The sequence below is a fragment of the Lissotriton helveticus genome, chromosome 7 (genome assembly GCF_964261635.1).
Source record: "Lissotriton helveticus chromosome 7, aLisHel1.1, whole genome shotgun sequence".
Lineage (NCBI taxonomy): Eukaryota > Metazoa > Chordata > Amphibia > Caudata > Salamandridae > Lissotriton > Lissotriton helveticus.
Genome location: NC_136068.1, coordinates 1,427,116,534 through 1,427,140,145, shown reverse-complemented (window position 1 = coordinate 1,427,140,145; position 23,612 = coordinate 1,427,116,534). Strand labels below are relative to the sequence as shown.

The 23,612-nt window shown below is 46.9% G+C and overlaps 1 protein-coding gene across 4 annotated transcripts in view; it reads right to left on the bottom strand.

Moving 5' to 3' along the window:
* The window catches only part of GAS7 (growth arrest specific 7), a 1,616,751-nt gene that overhangs the window by 136,651 nt on the left and 1,456,488 nt on the right, over window positions 1-23,612 (bottom strand). For all 4 annotated transcript variants that reach the window (XM_078654763.1, XM_078654764.1, XM_078654765.1 and 1 more), the window contains one exon: window positions 16,678-16,801. In XM_078654763.1, the coding sequence (XP_078510889.1) occupies window positions 16,678-16,801 (124 nt within the window). The remainder of the gene's footprint in view (window positions 1-16,677; window positions 16,802-23,612) is intronic.

Below are 23,612 nucleotides of genomic sequence, written 5' to 3'. Positions count from 1 at the left end.
ACAGGGCATCAGAATATTCACCACATTGTCTTAGAAATACAAAGTGCTTCAAATATTCGGTGGCATATGTATTCCTCCCTAGACCGTAGTGTCCAGGAAGTGATGTCCTGCGGTTTCAATGCTCAGGCAGCCAAGTCAGCCTAAAACTTACTATTGCCAGGTTTTTTGTTATTTTGTTATTCTGGAATAGGAATACGACAATCTTTTAGTGTTTAACTGTAAACGTTTTTAGGCAAAAAGCGAAATAATGCTAATAAATGCATTGAAATTAAAAGAGAGGTGAAGGCTAAAAGAGGGGTGACGTGAAACTAATAAGTCAAAACGTCGACATTTCTCAATATATCCAATCTGTTTAAAATGAGCATCTGAAGAATAGCTGTTAATCATCTCCTATAAACACATCATATAAATCAACCCACAAAAGGTGTGAAATTGATCTAACAAGTCAATACGTCCACAAAATATCGTATCTGTTTTGAATGAGCAATTTAGGAACAGCTATTAATCCACTCCAATAAAAAAACAATAACGTAAAAGTCCAACCTAAAAACACTGAAGACATGTATATCAAAACCAAACTCCCTCCTCAAATAAATAAAATAAGATTTAGCAATGTGATCTTCCTTTGATAATTTGCTGCTCATTTACATCTATATTGATCAAGAACAATGGAACCCCATAGGTAATGAGTGACCAGGGGTCTAAGTATTTTTAAAGGAACAAAGGGTCCCTCAAGTGCAAAAAAATAATACAGTTATTGACACAGAGATACAATGATGTCTATGCCTAATTTCGAAATGCAAAAATCTTTGCATTTATTTAGTAAAATTACCATACAATACAGTGGGAAAACAAACACAGAAGAAGGCATAAAAACGTTCACAACCAGGCACTGTTCATGGGACATTAACGAGAACACAACATTAAAGTCACAAACCTATGCTCATATGTGCAAATGAATAGTAACAGTCATTTGAGTCAAGGTACTGTAGTCTCCGATGTTTCAATCTCTTGCAAGGATGTAGGGATCATCATCAGAGCAAAACCAAAGGGGATGATGGACGGAGTGTTGAACATTGCAAGCACTCACCCCCAGTCAACTGATTTGGGTTTAATCCATCATCATTCTTTAGCTCACTCCGCCACCCCAATTCAGACATGGCCATATGCAAATCAGTCTGACCCTGTGCCTCATGGGAACAGTCCAGCCCAAACTGCCAAGCCATGTCTTCCCTGGACCGGAAACAAGCATTGAGGGACCGGTTTCTGGCTAATCAGCCTTCATCAGCCAGGCTAGCTTGAATCCAGTGGCAAAAGGAGCAAGGGACCCACGTCTGGGCATACCCTGCCAACTTAGGGCGAACAAAGCAAAACCAAAGGGGAATGATGGACGGAGTGTTGAACATTGCAAGCACTCACCCCCAGTCAACTGATCTGGGTTAAATCCATCATAATTTTTTAGCTCACTCCACCACCCCAGTTCCGACATGGCCATATGCAAATCAGTCTGACCCTGTGCCTCATGGGAACAGTCCAGCCCGAACTGCCAAGCCATGTGTTCCCTGGACCGGAAACAAGCATCCTGGGACCGGTTTCTGACTAGTCATCCGTCACCAGAATGGCTACCTTGAATCTAGTGGCAAAGTGAGCAAGGGACCCACGTCTGGGCATACCCTGCCAACTTAGGGGATCATCATCAGAACACAAGGTATTTTGCCCGAGATACAAATAGGGGTTACTACTTATGTGACCCAATGCATGCTTAGGCACTGGAGAGAACAAAGAAAAAGATAGGGAGGGGGAAAACAGAAAAAAATAAGCCTTTAGAAGTCGTGTAATGAAGAAGAAAAGTGCACTTAGCCCTCTAACAATGCACATGCATCCAGGTGCAATTATGTGTGTTACTCAAATATAATAACTGATGTGATGGCGAGGAATGCTGGGAGACATGCACACATAGATGTGTGGCTCAATTACCTGCGAGCGAGAAAAAAACAATATGAGGAGTAGCACAGCAACAAACCTCGTAGAAACCACAACATTGTACTCCAGAGCTGCAATACTGTGCAGAAATCCAAATGAGGTACAATAAGAGTGTACACAGAAGGACTCCAATCAATACAACTGGACAGCGGAAGAAGAAAAAAGAACGTGTGGTAGGACTTACTAAGACCAATGAGGATGATGAGGCCAAGTAGTAGGGAAAAAACAAAACAAACTTGAGACTCTTAAGAAACCATATACAAGGAGGATGTAACCTGTGCACAATGCCAGAATTTCGCATTAATGCACCATTATTAACACATCCAAGGAGCATGATGAGACTAAAAAATACAGAGAAAGTATTTACAGCCACTGCGACAATGACCATCAGCTGCATAAGTGAGTGTGGCTACAGTTACCTTTTAAATAATGAACTCCGAGAGGATGAATAATGCTGCCTAAAAGCAATAATTACAGGCGCAAAAGACAATATAATTCAGAATCAAGGTGAACATCATGGGAAATCCTGCACACTGCTTACCGGAGTCATAAATGTGACAGCAATAAATGAAGGCCGGAAGCAAGCAAGCGGAGCAGTGGCTGGTAACAAATGCACTGAGTGGGCGTGTGTATCTGCGCGAGGGGGCGTGCACAATGACGGCCATGTCGTGAAAAACAGAGAAAGCACTAGTGCGAGTATGAGGCACCCCTCATAAGTTGGTGCTGCATGTGAAGGCCAGTGAGTCCAGAACAAAGTAAAAGGTGGAGTGAACTTTATAGAGACAGGAGAGGCAGACATACTAGTATATTGCCCCAAATTGAATGATATATTTAAGAGACAAATTATAAATTACTATATGGATAATATTGGGTAGTGAAACAACAATCACTCTTATGGCAGCCATGTAATGGAAAAGTACCGCAACTGAAAACATATATTTTAGAGTTAAAGAGGTTCATACTATGGAGAAGGATTGTGAACAAAGGGAGCCACTGTTTAACATTGACAGCAAACTGAATGGAAAAATAAAGAACAAAAGAATAACCTAAGAACAAATAGGTAAGGATACAACCTAGAGACCTCACATGACCAGTCACAATGAATTAGCGAATATGGGGTGGTACTACGCAATCTTGATGCATAACAGTGAGTTATAGAACCCAGATAAAATTAAATAATGCATTAGGTAAGCAAGCACATTTTGTAATCGGGATATCCAGTTGCACCGGAGGCAAAAATAGGCAAACCATGACCAAATAGCGCATTGGAGAAGTCTGAACTGTATGGTCAGTGTTAGAACTGGGGGTCTCTAGTTGGCAGAGGTAGGTACCACTGTCCAAATAGGGACACTTGCTCCTAGTCAGGGTAACGAGGAAACCCTCTGAGATAAGCCCTGCTCACCCTCTAGGTAGCTTGGCACGAGCAGTCTAGGCTAACCAGAGGCAATGTGTAAAGTATTTGTACCAACACTCACAGTAACAGTGAAAACACCACAAACTGACTCCACAACAGTTTGAAAAATAAAGGTATTTAATCTAAACTACACAAGACCAAAACGACAAAAATCTAACATACACAGTTCAAGAATATGGTTTCAAAAGAGTTCTTAAGGTTTGCGATAGAATAATCCACAGATGCGTGAAAAGTTCACTGTTGCGTCACATTTACTCACAGTACCTTTTAGTTGCGACAAAGTTCCAAAAGCAGAAGCTGGTGCGGTGGAAAACAAGCGATGCGTTGCTCCTGAGACCCTGGGGAGGCGTTTGCGACAGCCCCGCTGCAGCAGCGGGCGTGTTGCGACGAATCCGGTATGTATGGGGAGGAAGGCCACTTGTATGCATTCCGGTGGGGAGGTTCCGTAGGAAGTTTGTTCTCGCAAAGGCACGATGCGACGATCTCTGGAGTGCGACGATCTCCGGGGCGACGATGCGCGGACCAGCGGTGATCTTCTCTCTCGCAGCTCCTCGACGCGATGGTTTCTGCGACGACACTCGGAGCGAGGTGATGCGGTCCGCAAGCAAGCGGTGCGGCGATCTCACCCAGCGACGACAGGCTCTGCGACGACACTCGCAGCGATGTTAGACTTTCCCGCACCGGTCTGGTGCGTCCCGCAAACGAAGGATGCGACGGCTCTGGCAGCGGCGTCAGGCACTGCGACGATCTCGGCCTTCGTAACGGCGAGAATCTTCTCGCACTGTCGGGGATGCGCTCCGCAAGCGAGCGATGCAACACTTTTCAATTGCAAAAGTCTCTCAAGCTTAGTTTCAAGCTTCCCAGCACAGGTACAACTTCCAGAGGCCCCACAACTGGATCAAGCACTCTAGGAAGGACAGATCTCTCTCAGCAGAGTTCAGGGAAGCTGGGGGTGAAGTCCTTTTGTTCCTGGGAATTCAGAACAGGGAGCCAGCTCTACTCAGGCCCTTGGAGATTCCTTCAAGACAGGGGACACAGCTCAACAGCAAAGTCCTTCCCCTCTCCTCGGCAGCAAAGCTACAGGTCAGTCCAGCAGAGCAACAGCAGGACAGTCTTCCTTCTTCAGTTTCAGCTTTCTCCTTGGAAGAGGTTCCTTCTTGATTCCACGATGATCTAATTTTCTGTTGTCAGGGGTCCTGTACTTATACCCCTAAAAGTCTTTGTTCTCTTTGTGCAAGTGGGCCCTGAGCCCGGTCTTAACCAGTTCTGGGTGTCTCCGGAGTACTTTGTTTTCCTGGCTTCTCCTTTCCTTTCAGAGTGAGGGGCAGGGTCGTCAGCCGCCCAGCAGGAGGTGGAGCCAGCATTGTGGAAGGCAGGCACAGCCCTATTCAGGCCCAGGTGCTAACTCCTCCCACTACTCACATTGCAAATGCAGTCATTCAGCCTAGGGCTGACTCAGCCAGCCTCCTGGGGAATCCCCAGCCCCTGTCACTCTCAAACCAAACAGTCAATACAGAAACAGGCCAAGGCACACAGAAGGGTCAGACAAGAGAACAGCAACTTTCTAAAAGTGCTGTTCTCAAACACAGGATTTAAAAACAACCTTTCATAAAAGATGTGTTATTAAATTCTGAGTTCAGGGATACTAGACTCTTATGTCCTATCTTGTTCCTATGAATAGAAATGCTGGTAGCCACTGTAGCCAGCATCCCCCATGTTAATCTATGGAGCAAGATAGCCTTACAGTAGTGAAAAACGAAAATGGCGGTAATTCACTACCAGAGCATGTCACCTGCACAGGTACATGCTCTACCTTTCACATACACTGCACCCTGCCCAGTGGGGTACCTTGGGCCTTCCATAGGGGTGACTAATGTGCATGAAAAGGGAAGGGTTAGGCCTTGTCAGTGGGGACACTGACCAGGAGGACATGGCAGTTTCTAAACTGCACAGGTACTGCAGTGGCAGGCCTGAGGCACCATTTTAGAGCTACTCCCGTGGGTGGCACAATCAGTGCTGCAGGCCCACTAGTAGAATTTGTCATCACCAGCCCTGGCACACCCAGTGCACTTTACTAGGGACTTCATGGTGATACAAATATGCCAATCATGGATAACCAACTACAATACAATTTACACAGAGCATATGCACTTTAGCAGTGGTAAAGTGCGCAGAGTCCTATTGCCAACAGCCACGGGTCAGGAAAAATAAGGGAGGAAGAAGCAAAAAGTTTGGGGATGACCCTGCAAGAAGGGCCAGTTCCAACACAACCCCCTTCCAGCCTAAAGCCAGGGTAGACCAAACGATACCTCAATGGTATTCCCTGCTTAAGGCGATAGAACACGGAAACTGGCCCACCCAGCAGGGCAGTTCTGTTCTATGCCGTCCTAAACCCAGTTGAATCACTCTATCCATGCTCTCAGGGTCCATTAAGCCAATCCATGTGGAACCCTTCTCCTCACCTGTGGACACCACCTGTGCAGCACCTAAACTTAACTTGCTCACCGGTGTGTCCCAACAGACAGACAGCAAGCCACAGTGACCACCGCCAGTAAACAGGTCTTATGCCTCTCAGGGCCCTCAAACCTCTGTGGCGTCAGAGGGTGGGGGGCAGTAGCCCCAGGTGCTTGGCACCCTTTGTCCACTCCCTCTCTTGTCAGGTCAGGTCTAACATCCTGGCAATGACCCACCAGTCCCGGACCTGTATCCAGCGGCTGGGCAGAAGGCTGGGGTGGGCTTCCCCACACCAGGTCCGCCTCTTCCTTGGGGCTCTGTACCCTCCCACCTGGAGCGGTACCCCCTTCTAGAATAGCCAGGGAACCTGTGGCAGTTGTCCCGCACCATTCATCCACCAGTTCAGGATCTCCCTCCAGCAACTGGTCTCCCAACCCAGAGTTTAACCCCTCAGGTTGCACCAGGGTCAGAGGCGAGGACTCCCTCCCGCCGCACCCCCTTCCAGAGCACTACACCCTCCCTACTGGAGGGGTACCTCTGGAAGCCAAACTGGTCAGGACACTGGTTACAGATGCCCTTCCTTCCAGGTCAGGCAGATCCTGAACCTGATCTCCCAATCCAGGGACCAATACCTGCGGTTGTGCACTTGCCTGGCACGACAGGACTTCTGGGGACTCACACAGTACCCCCTTGAGGGTGACACACAACTCATGTGTCCTGTGACAGTCTGCCTGGTGCAGATCTCCCCTGTCCACCTGACAGCGCGGGAAGCTCCCCAGGATAGAAGTGAGGTCACCATGGTCACTCACTGGGGACTCAGCCCTTCTGACTGGTCCCTGACCCACTGGTTCTCCCACTGGGGACTCCTTCCCCCTCTCACCCCTCAGTTTGGACTTCTGCACCCTCCCAACTGGAGTGGCACTGCCAGACACCAGAACTGATGGAGGCCTGGTTACAGGCACTCCCCGTTCAACAGACACTAGGAGATACTCCTCAAATGGCCTACAAGTACAGTCTAGGTCCCCAACCTGGTGTTCCCTTAAGGAACCCTCCAGGCCCTGAGACTGAGTTTCGGGCACCGTGAGACACACCGTCCCACACTCATTCCTTCTCCACTGAGACCGGACATGAGCCCCTACACCCCTCCCACTACACTGGGACCTAACTGTGCTACACTGAACCTCTTCCACCTCACAGGTCTGGAAAATTTCTGAGCCACTCCTTTTGAGATCACTCCCCAATGCCTCCTCAGACTCTCTGGAATCCACCAAGAGGTCTGCCTCTAACGCAAGCTCTCTGGGGTCAGAGAACTCACACTCCACCGGGTGTTGGCATAGCTCTGGAAAACAGGGACTTAAAATATGCTCTCCAACAAATGAATCATACAGCCCCCTACAGTTGTTAACCAAGTTACCCTTTGCCTCACCCTCAAGTGCCTCACACAAGTACCCCACACCACTCTCCTGAGACTGGCAAGACAGTATCTGACTGTCTCTGTCACACAACCCACACTCTTCTGGCTGGTCTTCACACACACACACCAATGCTTCTACCATGGGGGAACCCCTCTCCCTGTACCTCTCATCTAGAGTCAGTAGAGTGTCCCTCCCACCACTAGGAATATGGTCCCCTGTGCAAGTCCCGCAATCTACTTCAGGGACACTGTACTCCACTGGAAGTACATCATAAACCTGAACCCCCTGGTGTATGTCGACCCCCTCCCTCAAGTCAGGCGCCACATCTCTGGGTGTTTTTACCTTTCTCTCAGCACTAGATATAACCATGCTGCCACCATGTGAGCTGGACTCCACCTCCAACTCAACACAGCTCACCTCTTGAGCTACCCATGTTTCTTCTTCAGCTGAGACCCTCATGGCCACACGCCTCTTGAGCTCCATCTCAAGTTTCCTCATTCTTAATTCATGGGCCAAGGTCAATTTCAATTCTTCCAGGGCACGGGCATTTTTGCTCTCCTCCGCCGCCCTTTCTCTCTCTTCCTCCATTTGCTTTATCTTCAATTCAAGCCTCAACATTTCTAACTTATGGTCTCTAGCCCTTTGGTTTTCCTCCAACTCCTCTGGGGAAAAACTGTCAGCTGAATGGCTGCTGCTAGCCCTTGAGGCCGCTCTGGACACAGGCAGATCCTGTGGCCTGAAACCATCCCTCTGTGCATCCTCATCCACTTCTGCATCATCTGTCTCCCCAGCCTTTTTGGTCTCCCACCAGGCCCTTAAGGCCTCCTGTAGCTCCTCCTTCTTGGAGCAGCGCTTCATGGGGCATCCAAAGTTCCTGCAGAACCACCTGTGTTGACCTACTTTGTAATCACTTAACATTTCAATATCAAACTCCAGTTCTGCAACATCACTTGCTGGTTTACCATTCTGAGACATGATGCTTGGATTCTTTCATGGTTACGATCAAAAATAGAACCAAAAATAAAAAATGTAGTATGCGGTGGCGTAGTGGTCTGAACTCACTAGTGATGTACACCAATCACTGTGGGTCTAGTACAAATACAAGTTCAAATCGCACCGCTGACCAACAATGTTAGTACTGGGGGTCTCTAGTTGACAGAGGTAGGTACCACTGTCCAAATAGGGACCCTTGCTTCTAGTCAGAGTAAGGAGGAAACCCTCTGAGATAACCCCTGCTCACCCTCTAGGTAGCTTAGCACGAGCAGTCTAGGCTAACCAGAGGCAATGTGTAAAGTATTTGTACCAACACTCACAGTAACACAGTGAAAACACCACAAACTGACTCCACAACAGTTTAGAAAAATAAAGGTATTTAATCTAAACTACACAAGACCAACACGACAAAAATCCAACATACACAGTTCAAGAATATGGTTTCAAAAGAGTTCTTAAGGTTTGCAATAAAGTTCTTTAGGTTGCGATAGAATAATCCACAGATGCGTGAAAAGTTCACAGTTGCGTCACGTTTACTCACAGTACCTTTTATTTGCGACAAAGTTCAAAAAGCAGAAGCTGGTGCGGTGGAAAACAAGCGATGCGTTGCTCCTGAGACCCTGGGGAGGCGTTTGCGACAGCCCCGCTGCGGCAGCGGGCGTGTTGCGACGAATCCGGTCTGTATGGGGAGGAAGGCCACTTGTATGGATTCCGGTGCGGAGGTTCCGTAGAAAGTTTGTTCTCGCAAAGGCACGATGCGACGATCTCTGGAGTTGCGACGATCTCCAGGGCGACGATGCGCGGACCAGCGGTGATCTTCTCTCTCGCAGCTCCTCGACGCGATGGTTTCTGCGATAACACTCGCAGCGACGTGATGCGGTCCGCAAGCAAGCAGTGCGCCGATCTCACCCAGCGACGACAGGCTCTGCGACGACACTCGCAGCGATGTTAGACTTTCCCGCACCGGTCTGGTGCGTCCCGCACACGAAGGATGCGACGGCTCTGGCAGCGGCGTCAGGCGCTGCGACGATCTCGGCCTTTGTAGCGGCGGGAATCTTCTCGCGCTGTCGGAGATGCGCTCCTCAAGCGAGCGATGCAACACTTTTCAATTGCAAAAGTCTTACATTGGTCTTAAAAGCAAATGTGACACCGGCATCATACAGTCTTCCGGAGAAGGGTTCCCACAAAGGTAGTCCAATGCTCCATCCTGTTGAGTCCAGTTTGCAGACTGTTTGCACATAGTATCGATTTGAGTTCCTCCTTGTTAAGTATTTAAATTATGTCAGTGCCTCTTGGAGAGAGCTTTACCACGGTAATCACCGGTCATTAAAGGTAATTTTCAGTGTGTCCTCCTTTTGTGAAGTGTTTGACCAGAGGCGCTTGGACACTTTGCAAAGTAGACGACCTCTGTGTTGGCATATGCGGATGTGGACCTTCAGTGTGGTCTGCCCAATGTAGATTTTGCTGCATGGACAGGTAATTGCATAAACAACGTTCATAGTATTACAATTAGAAAACTGGTTCGAAGCAATTCTGATGTTAACATGGACACATTCTTTAGTTTCACTTGTAAATTGACAAACAGTGCAATTACCACGTTTGAAGTGTCCCACTAGTGAGATCAAGCCTCATAAAACAGACCCAGTTTGGTATGTCTTTTTAGGTTGTAATCTGGCTCTGACTAAATGGTCTTTGATATTTTTGCTCTTGCGGAATGTTAAAAGAGGACATTCAAAATTGAGGTTACCAGCGCTGAAGACTAGCCAGTGTTTGAGAATACATTTTTTCAGTAGGTTTGAAATTGAGGAGAAAGTTTCTAGCGTTGAAGACAGGTCAGTGTTTGTAGTGCTAGAGGCACTCTTGTGGTCTGACACCAAGTGATGACATTTGACTACCATCATTTTAATTGACTTTGGTGTGTTATTTGACCCTAACTTGAATGTACGATGTGCTGCATATGCCTTGTTTCTCTTTTTGACTTCTTCTCATAGTTTTGAAGTGGGAGATGTCGCAGCAGAACAGCCTTGCCAAAACAGAATTTGTGGGATGTGCATTTGAAAGCATGAGGAACAGAGAGGTGTGGAATGTACTTTTTTTGGTCTCTAAGTGCAGTGCTATGAGCAGTGGCGCACAAATTTGCACTGTATTGTTCCTTGAGAGATGAAGAATGTGATGGTATAAACAGTGGTGCACAAATGTGCACTGTGTTGTACATTGACAGATGAAGTATGTGATGCTATAAGCAATAGTGCACATATGTGCATTATGTTGTACATTGGGAAGAATGAGGTTCTTATAATTGGCTTAGACATGGCCTCATGTCATCCTGAATTCTGACTCCGCCCTGCGTGAGCTTTTCTGCGTGCACAGACAGCCCAGAGTGTTTGCAAGTTGCTTGGGTTAATCACGTTCAAGGTCTGTTTTGTGAGAGATTGCTTAATGTACCCTGGAAGGCTTTCATAAGCTTTGTCAAGATAAAGGCTGGAACATGTGAGAATGGAGAGGAAACATGGGAACTCTTTCTTGCCGTGGAATGCTTGCCTGTAAACTGGCCAGTTCCAGTATGTTTCCTTGGCGCAGAGGGAAATACTCTCGAACCTTCTAGTGTGTTTTGGGACTATAAAGCTGAGGGCTGTTGACAGCCAGCTTGGAAGTTCACTTGTGGAATAGACGTATGTTAGTACTGGGGGTCTCTAGTTGGCTGAGGTAGGTACCTTAGTCCAAATAGGGACCCTTGCTTCTAGTCAGGGTAAGGAGGGACACACTCTGAGATCACAGTTCGTAATGCAGTAATAAGACAGTCCTTAATGCAAGAATCAGGCAGTTCATTCTGCAAGAATAACGTGGTTCGTAATGCAAGAATCAGGAAGTTCGTAATGCAAGAATAATGTGGTTTGAAATGCAATAATCAGGCAAGAATAATACGGTAAGCCAATCTGGGCGGTCAACTCGGGCACCACTAGGCTCCAATAGCAGAGACAACAGTCGTAAGCTTAAAGGAGCGACCCCAGTACTGCTGGCAGGTAAGGGCTTCTCGGGGACATCAGCGGTCTAACGCTGTTCAGTGGGCGAGAGATAGGAGCTCTCCTGTACTCTGTTCATCACCACCCCCTTTTCTGAATCATTTTGTCCACCATAAGCGTGGAAGGGTATACTCAGATGTGAGTCCCTTGCTCATTGCACCATCAGGATTCAAGCAAGCCAGGCCGACGAGGCTGAAATGCCAGAAACCGGTCCCCGGTAGCTTGTTTCCTTCCCAGTATAAGAATTGGCTTGGTAGTTTGGTTTGCCCTGTTCCCATCATGCACTGGGACAGGTACAGACTAATTTGCATATAGCCAAGTTCTGAGCTGGGATGGTGCAGTGAGCTAAAAAACGGTGATGGATCAAGCCCTGATCTTTGGACTGGGTAAGAGTGGTCTGCTTAACTCAGGCACTCTGTTCATCACCACCCCCTTTTCTGAATCATTTTGTCCACCATAAGCGTGGAAGGGTATACTCAGATGTGAGTCCCTTGCTCATTGCACCATCAGGATTCAAGCAAGCCGGGCCGACGAGGCTGAAATGCCAGAAACCGGTCCCCGGTAGCTTGTTTCCTTCCCAGTATAAGAATTGGCTTGGTAGTTTGGTTTGCCCTGTTCCCATCATGCACTGGGACAGGTACAGACTAATTTGCATATAGCCAAGTTCTGAGCTGGGATGGTGCAGTGAGCTAAAAAACGGTGATGGATCAAGCCCTGATCTTTGGACTGGGTAAGAGTGGTCTGCTTAACTCAGGCATTCTGTTCATCACCACCCCCTTTTCTGAATCATTTTGTCCACCATAAGCGTGGAAGGGTATACTCAGATGTGAGTCCCTTGCTCATTGCACCATCAGGATTCAAGCAAGCCGGGCCGACGAGGCTGAAATGCCAGAAACCGGTCCCCGGTAGCTTGTTTCCTTCCCAGTATAAGAATTGGCTTGGTAGTTTGGTTTGCCCTGTTCCCATCATGCACTGGGACAGGTACAGACTAATTTGCATATAGCCAAGTTCTGAGCTGGGATGGTGCAGTGAGCTAAAAAACGGTGATGGATCAAGCCCTGATCTTTGGACTGGGTAAGAGTGGTCTGCTTAACTCAGGCACTCTGTTCATCACCACCCCCTTTTCTGAATCAATTTGTCCACCATAAGCGTGGAAGGGTATACTCAGATGTAAGTCCCTTGCTCATTGCACCATCAGGATTCAAGCAAGCCGGGCCGACGAGGCGGAAATGCCAGAAACCGGTCCCCGGTAGCTTGTTTCCTTCCCAGTATAAGAATTGGCTTGGTAGTTTGGTTTGCCCTGTTCCCATCATGCACTGGGACAGGTACAGACTAATTTGCATATAGCCAAGTTCTGAGCTGGGATGGTGCAGTGAGCTAAAAAACGGTGATGGATCAAGCCCTGATCTTTGGACTGGGTAAGAGTGGTCTGCTTAACTCAGGCACTCTGTTCATCACCACCCACTTTTCTGAATCATTTTGTCCACCATAAGCGTGGAAGGGTATACTCAGATGTGAGTCCCTTGCTCATTGCACCATCAGGATTCAAGCAAGCCGGGCCGACGAGGCTGAAATGCCAGAAACCGGTCCCCGGTAGCTTGTTTCCTTCCCAGTATAAGAATTGGCTTGGTAGTTTGGTTTGCCCTGTTCCCATCATGCACTGGGACAGGTACAGACTAATTTGCATATAGCCAAGTTCTGAGCTGGGATGGTGCAGTGAGCTAAAAAACGGTGATGGATCAAGCCCTGATCTTTGGACTGGGTAAGAGTGGTCTGCTTAACTCAGGCACTCTGTTCATCACCACCCCCTTTTCTGAATCCTCCTGTACTCCTCTGGCACGCCTCCAGAGGCCACACACCCTTGCGGCTCCCGACCGAAGTCCAAGACTTACCTGGGGGGATGCGCTGCCTCGCTCTCTCTCCCCGCTCGTCGGATGTCTTGCTGGGCGATCCCGATCACGTTGCAGCTCTGTTGCTAGGCGATGCTGTGGCTGGACAAGTTATGGCGCTGTCTTCACCTTCATTGACGATCTTGGGCAGATTCCTTTCGAAGAACAATGATCACAATCCCTTTAATCCTTTAGCACATTGCAGCTCGGGCTGGTGGCGGGAATCTTTCCTCACAGCCTCAGTTACGATGACGGCTCAGGCCACAAACAGAAATGCAGCAGCGTGGACGATGTTCAACTTTGTGAGGGCAATGCAGTCACAGGGCACCTCATAAATAGCAGAATGGACCACATGGTAGTCTCAGGCGTGCAGAGAGCACAGGAACACAGCGTCGCTGAGACACGGTCCTTAGTAAGCCTTTAGCATGTTGCAGCACGGGCCGGCTGCGGCGAGCTTTACTCACAGCCTCAGTTACAATGACGGCTCGGGAAACAAACAGCAATGCAGCAGCAGCGTGGATGATGTTTCATGCTGCGGGGGCAATTCGGTCATGGGGCACCTTGTAAACAGCACCATGGACCACACAGCACTCTCAGGCGTGCAAACAGCACATGCACACAGCATTCAGAGACACACTTCGAAACTTTTATGTTCCTGAGTTTCCACAACAGGGGACCAGCTCTCCTCAGGCCCTTGGTGACAAGTTACTTCAGGACACAGCAAAGTCCTCTCAAGCAGGGGGACACAGCAAAGTCCCTTGTCCTCTCCTCAGTCAAATCAGCAAACTGCAGGCCAGCCCCAGAACACACAGCAAGGGCAGTCCTTCTCTTCAGCTGTTCTTCTTTGGCAGAGGTTTCTCTTGATCATGAAGTAGTTTAAATCCTTTTTTCAGTATGGATTTCAGTCTTGAGTTCAGGGGCTTCAGCTCTTACATTTATACCCCTAAATGCCTTTGAAGTCTTTGTGTTTAGGGGGCTCTGACCCCGGTCCAAACCAGACCTGGGTGTCTTCGTGCCAGTGCACACCCTCTTCCTTTGATAGTCAGGGTCTGGGCCCAGATGCTCAGCAGGAGGTGGAGACATCCTCTGAGGGCATTAACACAGCCCTCTTCACATCCAGGGGGCTTCTCCTCCCACTCATCAAATGCAGGCCAGCCTGTTGCTCTATCACATAATCCTCCCTGGGGTCAGGACACTTCCCAGACCCTGCCACATGCAAACCCAGACAGGCAATACACAACCAGGCAGAGGCATACAGGATGGTTTAAGACAAGAAACCAGCCACTTCTAAAAGTGTGGTTTCTAAACAGTTCAGGCACACTGAACTCCATCTCTCCATTTTATGCCTATGGGAAGATATGCTGGAAACATGGGACACAGCATTCTCCATTCTGATATTTGGTCAGGATGGCCTTGCAACAGTGAAAAACGAATTTGGCAGTATTTCACTGTCATGATATGGTACACACCTCAGTACATGCCCTATCTTTCACATACACTGAACCCTGCCCAGGGGGGTACCTTGGGCCTTCTATAGGGGTGTCTGATGTGCATAAAAAGGGAAGGTAAGGACTGGCAAGTGGGTGCAATTGCCAGGACAACAAGGCCGTTAACAAACTGCGCGCAGGCACTGCAGTGGCTGGCCTGAGATCTCTTCTAAGGGCTACTTGTTTGGGTGGCACAATTAGTGCTGCAGGCCCACTAGTAGCATTTGCAGTACCAGCACTGGCACACACAGTGTACTTTACTAGCGACTTTACTAGTAATGCAAACATACCAATTATGGACAACCAATTACCATAACACTTGATAAAGGGAGCATTTGCACTTTGACACTGATCAGCTGTGGCAAAGTGCCCAAAGCATATAAGTCAGAAACATAATGTCTGAAAAAGGTCTAGGTGGAAGGCAAAAAGTTTAAGCGACTTTAGCCAAAAAGGGCCAAGTCCAGCAACGTATTGCCACAAGAATCTGGATTTGAGTCCTGATAATGAGTCTATTGCCTGGCTGCAAGGGGCTCCTCCAGCTTGAGTTGGCAAGGATGGCGAGTGAACGATCAGGTATGGTGATTTGTTTCTGACTAGTGCAATTGTGATGCATTCTAGTGACAGTGGTCATTTGAGGTGTTTTCTTTGTGATGTGTGATTGACTTAGATTGCACATCCAAAGTAATCATTTGATGCTTTTATTGTGCATATATAGCTTTCGGATCTATTGCAGGATGTTCAGTATATTTTCTTGAGTTTTATCTCATATTATTTGCTGCTTGGATTTCATATTATTATCCATGCGTTTAACAGTTGCATTTACCAAGTGTGTTTTCATTGCTTGCATTTAAATATACCTATATATAAATTTGAATATGGTTCATTTGACATCTGGGAAAGTCTTTCTGTTAGAAAGCATTGCATAAATAAAAGCTCCAGCCTTATTCTAAAAAGAAAGTCTTTGCATTTTGTAAAGTAAAACCATTTTCTAAATATTGTTGTGTTCTATGTCTCCTGTTTCGCAGTGTTTAAGTCACCGTGTCAGTGTGGAATTTGTGGAACTCTGTATTATCAGAAGTGCGAAGCAAGACATTGCTTGAGGATACATTTCTTTCAGTTGGTTTGAAATTGGAGAGAAAGTTGCGACACAAATCAGGCAGTCATTGTCAATTTCTTGTTTTGGGGGTTAGAAGTACTTCTCTTGGGCAATAACATGCTCTTCATAGATTGTGTAACTAGTATGTGTGGATAACCCCTGCACACAATTTGCTGGCCAGTATTGGCCTCCTGAAAGAAGTCTTGTTTGAAAGAACAGTTGCTGTAAATACGAAGGAACTGTGAAAATGGTAAGCAGTACTTCAGTGCTCTAGAGTGATGGCTTGTGTAGAAAGGAGAGTGTTTCTCTTTGTAGGTTTGCGGTACAATGATGTGCATAGTTCACCCTCAGAGGTTTTAATTAAGAGATCCAGAAAAGCTATTTCAGATTTACTGTGGGTTAGTGTGAATTCAATCTTTCCCTTCTCAGTAAGGCCAAAAATCAGATTTTGAATTTCCTTAGTAGGGTCAGAACCTAGACTCAAGTTTATATCTCAGGCATAATCCCGTATATGTCCTGATGATGTTCCCTATATCCTTGTAAGGGATCGAAACATCGAAACCAGGACCTTGACTCAAATTACTGTTACGATTCCTTTGCACATATGAGCATAGGTACTTACAATTTGTGACTTTACCATTGTGTTCTCATTTATGTCACATGGAAAATACATGGATGTGAAAGTTTTTATGCATTCTTCTGTGTTTGTTTTCCCATTGCATTGTCTTGTATTTTGACTTAATAAATGGAAAGAGTTTTTCATTTGGATATTAGGCATAGACATCATTGTATCTCTATGTGTCAATAACTTTCTTATTTTTTTTTTGCACTCGAGAGACATTTTGTTCCATTAAAAAAATATTTCAATCGATAAACATTCTGTAGATTATTAATGTGAGAAAATTAAAAAAATGCTTGAATACCTGCTTGTGTTGACTTCCTTCTTGCTTTCTTTATGTCTTCTTCAGTTTTATTACTAAGTTTAATCTCCAGTTGTTGGGTCTTAACTTCTAAATCCTTTTGCCTCTCTGCCAGTGCTTTCCGTCCCTTGAACATGTAAAGGTGCATTGGATAAGAATATATTTTATTGAATTAGCATTTTTATTACATACTATCTATACATACACTATAAACATTAAGATTCCCTTTATGTTGTACATAAAGTCAATGTCCCTAGACACGTTAAAATCGACCTCTAAGCATAATTCAATTTATCTAGCACAAATCATTCCCTTTATTAAAGGCACACACCATTAGATACAGAGCATGCTCTCAGTTACGGAACCTAAAAAACATTGCAAGTGACCAACTAGCACATTAAATAGAATGCACTCCCCAAACTCCAAGTGATTTCAAAACGTTTGTTAACTATTTTTAATCTTACTAAAACCATTGTAAGTGAAATGGCAAGTTGTAGTTTCAAATTCCCATCTTTATTAGATACATTCACGCTACAACTGAGTGACTCTACACTATCACTCTTAGTTGACCAACTACAAAAGATACACTTAATGTATGCTGAGTATGCTTTCCAGAAGTCCTAGCTCAATATTTTATTAGTCCTGCCACACAAGCACAGTTATACTGTATTGTGTAGAGTGCACACCTTATTTTTTTTGTATCAGAAATTGATTCCCTAGCTTTCCTACAGCCGGAAATAAAGTTGAGATTTAATAGATATCTTCCAGACCAACAAGCACAGGTGGGAGATTGTGCGAGTTATACTGCCATGTTCCAACCACTGATCACTTTTTAAAAAGTGGACTTTGTGAGCAAGAGAGAAGGCTGGCAATGAACTCCAGGTGTAGCTACAGTGAAATGATCTGCTGACGTGCTTCCAATTTCCAATACAATTTTACAACTTTTTGGATTGTTCACCTCTTTATTGAAACTGGAAGACCTCCCTATATTAGAAACCATTTCTCAAATTTTCAATTTTATACCGAAGAGATTATTCATTAGACTTACAAATCATAATTAGGTGATTATTGATCTACTTGAGTGGGTTTGCCAAGATATTTTTGGAAATCTCAGTTCATATAAATGTAGCTAAGTGCCAATCTGACTTATTAAAACTCATTTATGGCAAAGATTACTCGCATGGGTTGGAAATTGAAAACCACTAATGTTCCCAGTGGTAAATGAAGCAAGCACTGCTATTTATAAGTCCTCACCCTAAACACTTTCTCAGCCGTTCACATTCCAGCACCAAAGTTATGTGGAACTGGTTTACTAACACATATTCTTAAACTAGGAAACATAAGCGATGCCTTTATAAATCTGCAGGATTTTCTAACTCCTATACAGATCTGTGGAGTTAGACCATTTAAATTGTGTTTTTCATCTGAGTGTTGGCATGAATGGGACACAGCACCCGCAGGAGAGGATTTGTGTGTTCAACCATACTGTCAGGAGGGGGCGGAGCTTGGCCGCTCAGCAATATGGCCGCTCACTAGAGAGGCTCTGCCGGCTGAACACACTATCTTTTAATATCCTCAGCCCGTTGGCCCTCAACACAGAAACTTTTTGGGTGCCTGAGCATAAAAAAGGATGGTGAACACACCCTATCTCGGAGGTGTGTACCTATGCTGACCTGTGGTGGCCTCCGAGGTCTGAGAGGAGCCATCTTGTTGATACTTCACACCTCGGCAGCCTACGCTGCTTACTGGGTCAAAAAGACACGACAAGGGGGCAACTCCGATCCCGACTCCCGCTGCCACTGGTACACTTGAGGACCCGACTGGGACTGAAGCATTGTGTGAAGAGCGCCTGCCCGAGACCTGGCGACTGGATTGCAGCGCTGCCGGGCTGGGTTGCGCCTGGCAGATGCCGGCCCAAACGAGAAACTTACCTGCCTGTAATCCAAGACCCACGCCTTCCGTACTGCTGGTGAGTGCCCGATCCTGACCCCGCCCTTAATAACTGAGGAGAGTGCGAAGCGGTATTGAACCTCTCTCACAGCAGCAGGGGGAGCTGCAGTAGCCAAATGGAGGAGGTACACCTGATGCAGCAGTGGGGGGGTGCAGGTGAGCCAGGCAAACTGATTCTGTCTGCGGGACAAGAGTAAGCGCTTCTGGCGGTGTGCGGCCTGCTTGTGCTGCAGAGCGGTCAGCCCCCCTGGGAGGTATATAAAGGAGGCCCCGAACTGCACTGATCCTGTGCTCCCCATAGCGGGTGAGATGATTCCCGGTGCCTGGCTCCCCTGCTGCTTCCTGACCGACGCCACTCAAAGACACACCACATAACAAGTGGGCTACCCATGGAGTGGGTGAACCCAGTACATTGCACTGACCCTGCACTATGCGAAAGGCCAGGGCTCACTATTACGGGTGGCTGTCCCCAAACTGAGACCTGGCGATCCTCCAGCTCTCCCTGCTGCGTATCCATCGTGCAGGCCGGTGTAAGATTCTCACCGGGCCTGCTGTCTGCTTGTGAAGCCGCCCTCAGATACAAGCGGCTGTGTAGACCACTACGGGCTCTGAATACCCCACTGCTCCCTTCTCTGCTGTGCTCAAGATACAGGTACCTAAATTAATGTACTGTGGGAAGGTGGGGTGCAACAATATAAACTGAACCCAAATTTGCTGAGCACCAGAGAACTATCCGGCACCTGGCAGACACTGGTGCAGCCCCCTGATAGTCACATCAGTGCAGTCGGATGCCTGCCAGTCAACAATGGGCAAGCACAACACACTCCAATCAAAAATCTCCTTTGAATGCAAAACTGCCCACCAATCGGAACAGACCAAATGCAGATGCCACCCTAGGACCCACCCCTTGAAAGAATCTAACCAGGATTAGAATGTCAAGTCGATCCTGGCAGATGTTAAATCAAGCCTCAAGACAATTGACACCAAGCTAGACCTGAATGAGCAAGTCAATAAGCACGAAGATCATATAGACCACCTGGAAATCAGAGTTTTTTACATAAATGACACCCAGGAAACAACAAAGGAGCAGGTACTGAAAATGGACAGAGTCCCCGTTGTCTTAAAGGCCAAGAATGAGGCCCGCTCAAGGTGAAACAACCTTCTCATCTAGTGCATACCAGAATCCACCACAATTGACAATTTGGAAAACTACATCACTGACAAGTTGAAAGACCACTTCAGCAAATTTCTGTCCCCAGTGTTTATTGTTGAGAGGGCGCACAGATCCCTAAGCATCAAGGCCATCCCCGGGTACCCCGGCCCATCCAATAATTGCTTTCTTCTTGAAATATTAAGACGGAGACGTTGTATTGCGCAAAGCGAGAGAGTGCGGCGAAATTCAATATGGGGGCAACATTATTTCTTTTTACCTGGATTTTACCATCGCCAATCATGCTGCCTAAAAAAATTTCAACCTGTCAAGAAAATTCTACAAAACGCTGAAGTTAAATACGCTCTCCTATACCCTCCTATTCTGTAGGTCACTCATGAGGGTAAAACCCATCACTTTACCAATGCCAAGTCAGCACTTAAACTTGCTAAAAGTATTGCATCAGCTACCTGGAAAAGCCTTCTTAGAACATCTGAAGATCCGCAAATAGATGAGAACAACTAGTGATGCCTCTGTCTGGAACACTAACTGTATAGACACCACCTCCGAAGTGAAGCAGAAGGTGGATGTAATCCCTTGTTCATATGGACAGCTTCGACACAGATGAGGGAATCAACACAGTGTGGCCCTGAACGACTAGCCAACTGACCTGGGCAATACTTGGTGTTCCAGCCACCCAGCCTAGATCAGGCTGGGGTGTATGCCGGCTCGCCGCTGCCATCCGGAATGAATCCACACAGGACAGCACAGTTTCAGGGATTTGGGATGGGTGGGGATTTTAAACCAAGCTTGGAGGCTGGAGTGGGTGGGGGTGGGTTCAGGTTTTGTTATGGATTATTGTTCTCGCTGTTGGAGAGCATCCACACTGTAGGGCAGGTCCCCTCCCTGGTCCCTCCTTTACCTACCCTTGACACTAGGCCAATGAGAGCACCGAGCTCCAGCCCTTTCTTACCGGCTGCCAGAGCATTTGCTCATTTCTGCAAGGAAGGGACACCCTATATGCATACTAGGATCACCAGGTTATATATGCTAGCACAACACCTCCACACAACCACATGACGATGGGCATTAAATGTCTGACCTGGAATGTCAGGGGGTTAAATTATCCATGGAAATCCCGTCTTGTACACACCTACCTCACGAGACATCAAAAATATATATGCTTCTTGCAGGAACTCCACCTTGCTCCCTCAACAGTGTCCCGCCTGTGCGCTCGGTGGTGCACAGAAACACAAGCATCCTACTACTCTAAATATGCTGGTGGAACGGCTATATTAAAAAAAAACATACCATAGAAACTTACGCAGGTGAAATTGGACCCAGAAGGCCGATTTGTTCTTCTCGCGGGCACCCAATAATCCTTGCGTGCATATACGGACCCAACACTGACTGCCCTGAGTTTTTCAGCATGGTATGGCGGCACATTGATAATCTAGGACCGGGGTGAAAATAGAGGGTGCAACTTCAAAACTTTTTGAACTCAGACATGGAAAGGTCTAGTACCTCTGGCCGCCTACACCCCAAAGATGCATCATAGCTACATACATTGATAGAAGACCAAGACCTGACTAACGCTTGGCGTTTTTTACACAGCACCGATAGAGTAGGCACATGTACCACATCTGTGACGGGGGCCTGGTCATTCATAGATTACTTGCACATCATGAAGGAAGCTCTGACATGGACGACCAATACCTCATTACTACACTGAACATTATCGTATCACGCCCCAGTGCTGCTGGTCAAGGCAGACCTAATAGCACTGGAACAAGTATTTTTCCGATCCAACGACCACAGCACGTTGACGCGCTAAACAAGAAACTCTATCCGAATATAATGAAGAAGAAGAACAGGAACTACTCTTTTAGGGACGTGAGTTGAAAGCCTGCAGATATGGAGAGGGAGAGCGCCTCAGGAGGACACTGGCTCAAATACTTAGATAACATATAGCAAATAACTATATTGTCGACCTGATACATGAAAAGATGGAACACCACACTAGGCCCACTGATATACTCAATATCATGACCACCTATTATACCATACTATATCAAACCAAGTCCCACATCTTTACAGACCAAATAAAAGAATATTTGAATCTGTACAACTATTAAGCCTTGACGACGTACGTTGTCAATATCTGGACATCCCGTTTACAGAGAAGGAAATCCTGCATGTCATCCACAGCCTGCAGAAAGACAAAGCCCCTGGCCTAGACGGTCTCAAAACATCTTTCTACAAAGAATTTGCCACTATGCTCATCCCCATCTCCTGGACATGTATCAATCGTTTGTGGAGACCGGGGAATAACCTCAGTTGCTCTGGAAGGCAGTCATTGTTACCATATTGAAACCTGGTAAATCAGCCAATCCATGCCACTCCTATAGGCCGCTATCCATGAGAAACGTGGATAAATATTTTCGGGCAAAATTCACTGCCAACCACATGTCTTCCTAACATGATTCAACCAGATCAGTCGGGCTTTGTGCCCATTCGATCTACCGCACACAACCTTCGCACCTTTTTTTGCGGTCATGCAAGGTGTACATCCAAGCGTGGCAGCAGTTGCTGCCGTGCTTGACGCCACTAAGGTGTGTGATTCCCTAGAGTGACCTTTTCTATTCCAGCTTCTAGAGCACTTAAGGTTGAGCTTGCGCTTTTTGAATCTCATCAAATTATTATACCCCGCCCTCTCAACTAGACTGCGCATAAATGGCCTACTCTCCAACTCATTCTTAGTCAGACACAGTACACAGCAGGGATGTCCAATTCCAACCACACACTGCGGTGGAGACAGACCTGACCTCTCTGGTCCAACTATCCACAGCACTAGACCAACCCTATAGACGTTCTCAGATGCCGACAGACACAGTGGACTTTGTAAGAAGGGCGTGGGATGGACTGAGATAGAGAGCAGCTCTGGACTGCATATATGCACCCTCCATTTCTATAGCGCATAAACCTGCGTTGCCGGTTCTGCTGGATGATAGACTGCGCAACCAGGCCCACAATAAGCACCTTTTTTTTGTGTAAAATTTTTATTTTATTTTGAGGTACATAAGAAAATAAACAAAGGGCTGCGGGAGAACCGCACAGTACCCAAAAGCAAGGTAAAAGCCTTGTACGCACATCAGCAATGACCCAAGCATATTAACCGCCTATCCAGTCCAGGCTCAGGGCAACATAACATTGAGGATCACTGAACATAATGTGCTATCAGCTCATCAGTAGGCCGGGTCAACTAAGACGACCAGTGCCGCAATGTGCCGGACCCCAGACCTCCAGGTTCCATACAGGCGGTGCAGATAGTCAATTTGTGGATCCTCCACAGCCCAAAAACCCCAAACAACCAACAATCCCCTCCCACCCCCTCCCTCCCCCCCGGTGGTGACGCCATTCTCTCAACACTCATACAGATCCACTTCACACTTGAAAGAGGTGCATCGATCTCACAGAGGCCGGACATACGGCCGAGGGCAATCCCTTAGAGAGAAACGTAACCAGAGGTCCCCACTGATATCGGAAATTCTTATACTGGCCCAAGAAGATGTCCGCCACTCTCTCCAGACTGAGCAACCTCCACAGCCGCGCATGCCACAACGAGACCGCCGGAGCCTCCCTCTTCTTCCAGGCCGCAGCCAGTGTAAGCTTCGCTGCGCCGAGGCACAGCCACAAAATCTTTTTATCTGCCCTGGTCTGATAGACGAGGCCAGGATCACGCAGCCCTAGCAGGACACAAGCCATAGAGTCATCAATGGGATAAGTCAATATGTCCTTCATATGGGAAAGGATTTCCTCCCAATACGGACGGATCACC